Source organism: Glycine soja, chromosome 4 (assembly GCF_004193775.1).
Source record: "Glycine soja cultivar W05 chromosome 4, ASM419377v2, whole genome shotgun sequence".
In the NCBI taxonomy this organism is placed as follows: Eukaryota; Viridiplantae; Streptophyta; class Magnoliopsida; order Fabales; family Fabaceae; genus Glycine; species Glycine soja.
The window spans coordinates 40,945,478-40,956,055 of record NC_041005.1 but is presented as its reverse complement, the minus strand read 5'-3'; the positions used below and the strand labels follow the sequence as shown (position 1 = coordinate 40,956,055).

General features: G+C 34.0%; 1 protein-coding gene across 7 annotated transcripts; it reads left to right on the top strand.

The window, feature by feature from the left end:
* Nucleotides 1-972: 972 nt before the first annotated feature.
* LOC114409696 (LON peptidase N-terminal domain and RING finger protein 1-like) lies at nt 973-10,031 on the top strand. Of its 7 annotated transcripts, none has more exons than XM_028373256.1 (19): nt 973-1,349; nt 2,395-2,493; nt 3,574-3,656; nt 3,784-3,868; nt 3,965-4,051; nt 4,194-4,253; nt 4,899-4,960; nt 5,134-5,327; nt 5,411-5,471; nt 5,895-6,072; nt 6,844-6,882; nt 6,985-7,043; nt 7,169-7,205; nt 8,346-8,395; nt 8,493-8,562; nt 8,925-9,000; nt 9,333-9,448; nt 9,535-9,616; nt 9,786-10,031. In XM_028373256.1, the coding sequence occupies exons 1-19, from the start codon at nt 1,278-1,280 to the stop codon at nt 9,791-9,793; spliced, it is 1,518 nt and encodes a 505-aa protein (XP_028229057.1). In that variant the 5' UTR covers nt 973-1,277; the 3' UTR covers nt 9,794-10,031. The 7 variants fall into 7 exon arrangements, with proteins under 7 accessions (XP_028229057.1, XP_028229059.1, XP_028229055.1 ...); XM_028373258.1 differs by having other exon boundaries at nt 975-1,349; nt 9,369-9,448; XM_028373254.1 differs by having other exon boundaries at nt 975-1,349; nt 9,548-9,616.
* Nucleotides 10,032-10,578: the final 547 nt, after the last annotated feature.

Genomic DNA, 10,578 nt, shown 5'->3' with positions numbered 1-10,578 from the left:
AAAATTCAAACAATCTTACACTAATTAATCCATACACTCTTGGTAATTACAACAAATTTACTTATCTGGAAGTAATCTCGGGATAAGAACCAAATTAGGAGAATTGACCAATTCTCCAAAAAAATGGCTAAGAGATGGTATTAAGCTAAAGATATTATTTCCTTTTCGTTTAAAACCTTAAGTTATAACATGTAAGTCAACAATTTCTACAAAGAAGTAACTAACTTAGGAACACCTGATTTGAAAGTGGGATCTTAACATCGTATGAATTGAGATACTCTTTTAACTCAAGTCACCAAAACCAAATCTGTGATCCCATCCTGAGAACCTCTATACTCGAGTTGGAGTCACAACCTTCTCAGCTACAACGAGAAGATGATCACGCTCGATGCGTGGCACCTCACCTAGGGCTACATGATAACAATTGGGATAATTGATTATTCCGCTATAAACATGGTATAAAAGCACGGATATGGTAACTAACTCTATTTCATTCTTGCTCCACCCTCAACATTTGACTGACTTGAGCGTTGAAGTGTATGTAAACACCCTAACGTAGGATCTTCTTGATGTCATCGTGCTCCCCCACCTAAATAGCCATCATGGTTCGTTCCTAGACCCGGAGATCTCTTCCTCCTCAACCAAATCTTCATCTCCTGAATCTAACACTTACCATTATCTAATATGCATTCAATAATTTTTTATCCAGTAATAAGAAGATTAATTTGAGGAAAATTTGGATTGACCAATGACCAAGCGGCTCGTCTCGGTTGGAACACAAGAAGAAATGCTAAGAGTAGTCAAAATGATAGAAACTATGCAAAAAAATTGAGTGGCTTTGGTGCTAATTGGCACTGCCTCAATTCCAAACACAACAACAGAAGGGCCCCAACAACACACGCACACACTCTCTCTCCACACAAACAACAAAAAACAAGGGGTATATATATTTCCACGTACAACACATCCCATCCATCTCGAGAAAAGAGAAGAGAAACAAACAGACCTCATTCACAACTATACATAACACATACCAAACCACGTTGGTTCTCTCATTTTCAACTTTCAATTCCTGTTCCATTTTTTACACAAAGGAAAGGAAAAGAGAAGAGCGAAGAGAAGACGTAGTGGATTTTGGTCCGTGTATGCAACGAAGGAGCCACGCTCGAACACGATGCCCCTAACCAATCATCTTAACATAAAAACATTTTAACATTAAAACTCTTTTCCATTTCTCACTCTCTTCTCTTCTCTTACACTCTCTCCCAATCCAATCAATGGCTTCTTCTCTTTCCCCTTCTCCCTCTTCCCTCGACCAAACCCTTCGCGACGTCGACGACTACGTTCTGGTCAGTCCTTTCCGCATTGCTTCTCTTCAATCACTTCTTTTCCTTTCTTTCAATCGCGCTTTTCTTTTCACTTAGGTCACGTTCGAACGCTCAATTCGCCTTCTCTTTTGCATTCTGTTCCAATGCGTGCTTTTCTTTTGTTTTTTTAGCGTTTCAACACTCGCGATTTTTGGGAAATCGATGTTAAGCGAGTGAAGGTTTCTCATTTCTGTTCTTTTTTTTTCTTTGGCTACTTTTTGATTTAGTGCTTGCTTGTTTTTACTGCACTGTGTAGCTGTGCACAGCTTTTTTTTTTTTTTCGAACTGGTTTCTTTCGTTTGCTTCTTTTTCCTTTTTCGTGTCGGTTTGCTGAGAAGAATATGCTAAAAGCCAAGTCCTCTTGTTACCACACTTTACTTTTTTCCCTTTGACACTTAATTCTTAGGTGGTGAATCCGAGGACAAGAAAAAGACACTCAAAATGGGATTCAATTATTTTTCTGCCCCTTAACTGCGATGTTTTTCTATACCCTGAGTTATTGTGCAACTTTTTCTTAACGTCCTTATTAATAATGGCTTAACTTTTCTGTTTAAAAAACATTGGTTCCTTTCTCACATTCTTGGTGGGTGGTAATGGCTGGGTTTTGATTTGAATAGAACTTTCTGATAAGCAAAGGGGATGTTTTGTCCTCCTTGTTTGACATTGTCCTGTTTGGATTGAGTACCTATAGGAGTAGTAAATAAGAAGGTAAAATGTATCGAGTGAGAAGTTAAATGGGAGAACTTCTATATATAAGTTGATTTTAACTCACAAGAGAAACCCAATTTTTTTAGTTTCTTATTTTCTTCTGCAAATGCTTATGGAGAAATTGATCTAAACGGGATCATAGGCTCATTTGCCATTGGGTAGCTCCTCTTCTATAGTTCTATTGGTTTGATCATTGATGGTCCTCTTATGCATCAAACAATAAAACAGGAAGCAGTAAATTTATAATTTTGAACAGATTGATGTTTTTGTGGAGAATCAAACATAAGGATGTGAACACTAAACTTTGATTGGGTTGCAGGAAAATGGGTCAGAAGGTTTGTCAAGGGACACACTTCATTATGTGTACGAGCTTGTGAAGAATGGGAATGTGGCATTTCGAGAGAACAGAATGGAAGAGGTTAGTGTGCTACTATATATACTTTTTTTGAGGGGTGGTGGTGTTCTGTTGACTGTTCTTTTGAATGCAGTCCATTATATATGATAATTGCTTGCAATTCTTTTTTTTTTTTTTTCTCTCTACAAAAATATAAGTATTAAAGTGACTTTTTCATTAGAGTAATGATATGTCCGTGTAATTCTTAATAAAGTGCTAAAAGAAAATGTACGTGCATTTGTAGTCATGTAAACATAAAAGATATTTAATACTTTGTTGAGTAATTATGAGGACAGATTAGGAGGATGTGGAATAGTTCTTTTCGTTAAAGTACTTTGTCATGTAAGATTAAGCTTTTTTAAAATATGAAATTGAAATGAGATTATTGGCTTATCATAGCTTTATGTCAAGAAATTGGAAGAACAGATCTTCTTCCAACCCTGAGTTGTTCTGGATGCAGCTGCATGTAGTGGAATCTTATTTTAAATGTCTTATTTTATCATTTTATTCCAAAAAAAGGCCTTTATTATCAACCTAATCATATTGTTCTGTTGTGTCTATCATTCTTAGCTTGGTTGTTAACTAGTTTACAAAGCAGATCCTTTTGTTGCACTTTAAATATTGCATAGATATGCTTATTTTAGATTAATTTTTTTGTTAAAGGTTTAAGTACAATCGTTGTATGATTTCAGTATTTTTTCAGTTAGCAACTTTTGTAGAGCTTGATTCCCATGTCTATTGGCCTGTTAGATGGAAGTTAATTGAATTGGTGTTGGCAACAAGTGAACAAACCTGACATAATATAATTAGTCCATTATCATGACAAACAGTTAATTCAGTGTTTTTACTTCATGCTTTGCTTGGGAAACATTAAGTGTTACGCTTCAGTCTGTTCCTTTTTTTGTGTGTTCTTAATGTTTTTCCACTTCATACATGCTTTATTCCTGAAAAACACTCCTCAAATTTGGATATAGATGCAATTCTCATGCATTACAAGCCTTACTGCAGAACTTAATAAAGAGATGTTGTGGAATTGTTTCATACACAATGAAATTTGATGCTTATACAATGTCTTTCCAATGTCTGCCTTTGTCATTATTTCAGGCAATCAACTTTTACTCAAGAGCCAATAACATCAAATCAGGTGATCCAATCATCCTCAGCAATCGAAGTGCAGCTTATATTAGGTTAATCATAGTTTCACAATTTTCTTTTGAATTACTTGTTATAAACGTATTTATCATCTTCAAATAATTTTGCTCCAGTTTTGTATAGTTTAGTGGTCTCATGGCAATCATGATATTTTCCAATCAGGATTAGCCAATATTTCATGCACAGAACACCATCATCTTCAGAACGTAGGCCATTGAGTGGGCTTGAACCCACAACACTTGCTGAAGTATGTCCACTTGCATCATTTTTATCATGCGGATGTATTGTAGTATTTGTAAATTAATTTGCACATACTAAGTTGATTCTTGACAACCATTTCCAGCTGGGTTTGAAGGATGCTGAGAAGCTTGTTGAACTCCAAAGTAATTCAGCAAAATCATATCTTTTAAAGGCCAATGCTTTTCTACTGGTAAGTGTCTCATGCTCTGTTAATCAGTTAATCTCTCCTTTTGAATTTGTGGGGTAGCCCCTGATTTTTATGAAATATATTTACCCTTTAATTTTTATTTTCTTCCCATACATTTGTGTTTTAACTCATGTTGCTAGTTCAGGAGAATTCTCCCACCCTGGGTCTGTACCTACTTGATGGGGAACTCTTGAGTGAAGGACAGGTGTGGCGATGGACATGACTAATATTATGGTGATTCAGAAGAATAATAAGGGACAGTGACTAATTGTTTTAGTTATAACTTATGGCCTGTGATTCTAGGGAATACTTTGAAATAGAAGGCACCTTTACCAGTGTGTGGTTAATTCTTTCAGAAACCTACCAGACAAAAAGTAATTAAAATTATTTGAGTTTTTCTTCTAATAAACTAAATAAACAGTGCAATTGTGATTCTAAACAAGCCTCATTACATTTTATATATTTAATTAATGTGCTTTTGTTATGTTCTGGGTCTTCTATGGTTAATATGGCTATTTTATGCAGATTTCCCTACCTTCTTGACAACTTTAATTTAGAGTCATTATTATTGTGCTTCATTGAGTTTGAACTTTGAAGGTGTGGAAGTTGTACTTGCATAGTATTTAATGCTTGTGTAAAGCCCGATGTCATAAGTAACTTCTATTGTGTATGTGCTATAGGATTTTGAGTTTCTATAATATAGGAAATTATGTCAACTTGTATGTTTTTGCCCCTGGTCAATTGCACATCCTTTTCTCGAGTCTTTACATATGCCTCTCTGCCCTACTTCTTTGTTATGATGGTGCTCATGTTGAATGTAACTTGATATGATATTGTATTAAATTCACAGTTAGAGAAATATGAAAAAGCCCGGGATGTTATTCTTTCAGGCCTTCAAGTTGATCCTTTTAGGTATTACTCATTTTCAAGTCTTTCCTTCTTTTATATACTAGAAATATATATATATATATTCCTTATCTAAATTTAGATGGAATATCTGAATATAGAGCTTTTGCAATAGTCATTTATTGTACTATTTCACAGCTCACTATTTTTTTTTTCTCATTTCTTCTGATATCATGTAGTAATTCTCTTCGGGCTTCTCTTCAAAATTTGGAAAGTGTTTCATCTAGTTCAAGAGGGATGAGTACACATGGACATCCAGAACGTAATGATGATTTTGATTGCACTCTCTGCCTGAAGTTACTGTATGAACCTGTCACAACCCCGTGTGGACATTCTTTTTGCTGTTCGTGTCTATTTCAGTCAATGGATCGTGGTTAGTGCTATCTTCTGTTGATTATATTTTCTACATGAATCTATATATTCTGTGCTATGTTGATTCTTGTCCTCATGTGTTAGGAAACAAATGCCCATTGTGCAGGACTGTTCTGTTTATTAGTCCTAGAACATGTTCCATCAGGTGAGTTGTCTATAGACTCTACAATTACAATGTCATAAATGGGAAACTGCATGAAAGCTTTGGGTTGCTTTATTTTTCTTCTAGTTCATAGTGGGATAGTTCATCATTCTTCTAACCAAAATAGGTTGAAAACCAAGTGGCAAAAAATGTGGCAGTAGGAAGTTACTTTCTTAAGCTACTTTTCTTGTTGAGATTGAGACAATGTATTGCCCCAAATTAATAGGACAAAAAAAATGCATGTTGTCAACACCCTTCTGGTGATTGCTGAACCTCTTTGATATCTATAACAGGCAATTCCTTTGGGATTATGAGTATGTGTTCTTCAGAATTCAGTTTAATCTTCAGATATTTTGGTCAAATAAAAACAATAACAGATTTCATTTACCATTACTTTTCTAATGTTATTGTCAATTTTTTTTTTAGTGTGACATTGAAGAACATCATACAAAAGAATTTCCCAGAGGAATATGCTGAAAGGAAGCAAGAGCACGACAGTTTAATCAAAGCTGGTGTAGATTTACTCCCTCTTTTTGTCATGGATGTTGTCATACCATGTCAAAGGTTTCCACTCAATATATTTGAACCTCGGTATAGACTCATGGTGAGTTGGTAACAGATGCAGATAGTTGCTAGAAAATTTTAAATTTTAATATATCTTGTATGTGCAAGTTGGTGATTTGTTTTCTTGTGGTTCGTCCTTAAGAAACAGTAGGGTCTTTTTCAGTGCCATCTGCCTAATGTTGGTGAGTAGTTGGGACTTGGGAGTGAGGATATAGAAATTAAACCACTTGATTTATTATAAATATTTGAAAAATATATACCAATTCTTTATCTTGAGTAGTGAATAGTGATCAATGTACTGTTGAGAATTCTCCACCCAGCGTCCACGGACCAATTATTGATTATCGATTTGTACTTGTGGCACAAATGGTCAAGTATGCTTCATAAGTGGTTAGTAGTGTTATGAGTTTATTGAAATGTTTAATGGTGGTTAACTATGCTGGGTAGACGCTGGTGGACATTTTCAGTGGGACATTCTTCTTTTTCCTTTTCATATATTCAAAAAATGTTGCTATCAACAAAATGTATGAAAAAAATTAACATGTTAAAAATACTGAAAATGTTCTTATTCATATTCAATCAATTTTCATGAAACTATTTCTTCCTATAATGTATGTATTATAGTTATATTTTGCATTACAAAGTTTGTATTAGGGATTGACAACTTTGCAAAACTTAGAAAAATGAAACTTAGGGCTTTCTTCATTAGTATTGAAACTCTTTTTTATTTTTTTATTTTTTATCAACACTAGTATTGAAACTCTGAATGTCATCATATCTCTAATTTATTATTATTTTTTAAATAAAACAGGTAAGAAGAATAATGGAAGGCAATCATCGGATGGGAATGGTAGATTACTTCACTTATCTCCTTTTCCCCCTTTTTTGCTATATAGCACTGACCATTTCCATCTGTTATTGTGTGTGTGTGACTTGTCTTTTGATCTTGTAGGCTATACTTGATTCAACAGGTTCCTTAGCTGAGTTTGCCTGTGAAGTGGAAATCACAGAGTAGGTGTTTGGCATCCTTTTCACATGAAAATATAAAATCTCAAATACATATCCCCTTCCCCATATGAAATTCATTCTCATGTATTTCACTTGATTTAAATAATTTTATTTATTTGATGTTGTAGGTGTGAACCACTTCCAGATGGTCGTTTTTATATAGAGGTGAAAATTTAACTGATTTATCTATGTACTTATATATACTTCACTGCTCTCAACTTTATTAGTGAAGATGAAATTTGGAAGTTTTTTTTGTCTTTCTCTCAACTTTCAAGAACAAGCCACTTCTCTCTTTCATCTTTGTTGGCAGGATTTCTTTTAGTTCTTTCTGTATTTTCTAAGAACATTTCTCTGGTGTGATTCTCCATATGACAGGAGATTCACAAAATATATAAAAAAATTCTCCTATCTTTAAAATGCTTCCTTTCCAAATCCAGAAACTACAGGGTCTACCTAGGGTTTTCTTATTTGAAACAGAGACAAGGAACAAACATTTGACTGAAAAACTTGCTTAGTGTTCTCCCAGCCCTATCATATACATAGAATTTGTACTAGACATCTCCTATAATTAGGGAAAGAACATTACAAGATACTTAGTTTAATTACCCTAATTATGTACAGCTATTAAAAAGAAATAATTACTATGAAATCAATCAAATATTCTAACACAATTTCAGCGTATATTGTAAAATCTCAACAATACAATGGTTACAATCTTATTATAATATCAACATTTTGTTTGGATTTTCTTTATGTAGCTTTATTTAGGAGGACTTCCTTCTGTCAATGGAATTTTACAGATGATGAGATATTGCTGAACTAGGTGTGAGCTGAATTAGGCCAGACCATTACATGTAGTTAGAACTTAGATTGATTATTATTGATTGTAAAATGTGCAACTCTCCATTACAGAGCAAAAAATCTATATTTTGTTATGATGCTGATTGTCTACACTGTTCTCGCATGGTAAAAATTTTATCCCAATCATTTTCTGACAATTTTGATAAATCCAGAAAGTAATTTATTGAACTTTTTCTTGTTTATATCGTATGCGCTTGCCAGAAGGACTTGAGAATATTGTGAACAATTGACAAGTTGTACAAGTTCACTCTAAGAGTCAGTTGTTTTGGTGTTTGTTTCTCATTTTATTTTTGTCACTGCTGGGCTGGTGTTAGTGGTCCTAGGATACTTCGGAGGCTCCTAAGAATTTTCTATCTTAATCTGGATTCTATTAAAATAGATTTGGCTTTTCTTTAATTTTATTTTAAAATATTTCAATGTCTAAGAAAGTGTTTCTACATGCAGATTGAAAGTCGCAGGAGATTTCGTATCATCCATTCCTGGGATCAAGATGGGTGAGTTGTCTCTGGGTGTTTCATGAATTCTCTAGCTGTTGATCTGGCTGTTTTTCTTTCATGGAAATATGGCTTTATTTTTTAATGTTTTATGCAGGTATCGTGTTGCAGAGGTTGAATGGATACAAGATATTATGCCACCAGAAGGGACAAGTGAAAGAGATACTGTAAGTTCACTAAAATTTTGTTATGAATGTATTTGTAAGCTCACTGTCATGTGGATAGCATGCTAGTTTATTTGACTATCTGCATACATATGATATTTTTTCTTTTTGGGTGTACAATGGTGGTAATGGGGTTTGTACTTAAGATTCCATGCAAACTACTGAAACGCCCACTGTTAGGCTGGCCCTAGTGGTTTGAATAATGAGATCTTTGATTGCCTTTAAAATTTATATTCCTTTATGCTTTACTTTTAAATGTTAAGGCTTAGCTACATGTCTGATGACTCTTTAGATTGAATGCATTATACTGTAACAAATTGTTGATCCATCTTTCTAAGTAATAACTTATTATTATGTTGTTACAGTTACAGCAACAGACATATAATGCAGTCGAAGATGCTAGATCATGGATAGCAAGAGCTAAAGAAGCAGCAAGACATGGTAATTTTTAAACTATAATTATATGATGTTTACCTAGGACTACTTTGTACTTTGGTGATAGTGAAACCCAAGATATATTGGTAATTTTTAAACCATCATCAGATGATGTTTACCTACTACCTAGGACTTCTTTGTACTTTGATTATAATGACAACCAAGATATATTGGTCATCGCCTTTTTCTTTTCCCATTTTTTTTGGGGGGGTTGCTGAACATATATTTCCAGCACTTATAGGAATCTGTTAATTCTGATGATGCTTTAGTTTTTGTTATCCTATGTTTCTGAATGGGAGTGACCTTTTTCCTCTTTGCACCTTTACAAATGACAATGGACTGCTGCAATACTAAACTACTGGAATATCATACAGATCAAAGAAAACTTGAGAGACTCGCCAGTGTTGAAGTAATGATGCCCTCACCAAAAGACCCTGAGCGCTTTAGTTTTTGGGTAATTACATATATCTGTGACTTGACATCAGTTTTTTCGTTGTGGGTGAAAACATCACCTTTTGCTATTTTTGTGTACTTATTTAGGCTTTGATTGCAGCTGGCTACTCTTTCCAATCGGAGGCCTGCGGAAAGATTGGATCTCCTACGCATAAGAGACACTGCCGAGGTATTAAGCCATTTGATCTTCTGAGAGGGAGGGATTGTTGAATTTGATCTTCTGATATAGCATTTTATTCTGTAGTTTAATTCAATGGATGGGAACTGCTGTAGTTACATTTGTATACATTGCTTGCTTGTTACCATATAAAAACAAATTTTCTTCCTTTTATTTGTAGAGGATTAGACGGGGCCTGATATTTCTCCGCCAGGAGGAACAAGGGTGCAGAATTCAGTAAGACAAGCTGAGGAGGGCTGCCACTATTATTGCAATTGAATATTTGTTTATTGCAAATTCATTTACAAGTCTTTCAACATTCTTCGGCCTCATAAACAACCGTTGATGAGGTCATTTTTGCTGTAACATAGGGTTGAACAGTTTTTCTAATATATATAATCATCTACAACACATTTTTTATTGGCCATCTGGTTTTTGCATGTGGTTTTTAAGTTGAGTTATTATGCTGGCGGAATGCAGACGTAATAAATTAAATCATATTTGGAATAAGCCAGAATGATTTACAAGTCCATCCGTAAATCACAAAGCACTTTATTGGGGGTTTACTGTCTTTTAAATTGCCTTTACCCATTGTTTGGATCCTATGTAAAATTTCAAAACCTATAATTCTAGGCAAAAATATTAACAAGTGTTTTTCATTGGTTAAGAAATCAATGATAAAATACTTTTATAGAATTTTTTAATAATATACTTTAATTATGATTTCTAATGTATACTTATAATAATAATAATAATTTATTTATCAGAAGAATTGAAAGTTAAAATATACAAGCTTTTTGTAGAAAAATGATCCAGAACTTTTCGAACACACTAGGGACTTGATGGCAGCGAAAAACAAACGTCCATTGACGGTAATTAACACTCCAAATCATTTTTATATTCGAGTTTGTAGGAGTTCTGGAAAAAAGAGTAAATATTAGGGTATCTCTAATCGGGTAACTCTTCTTTCATGA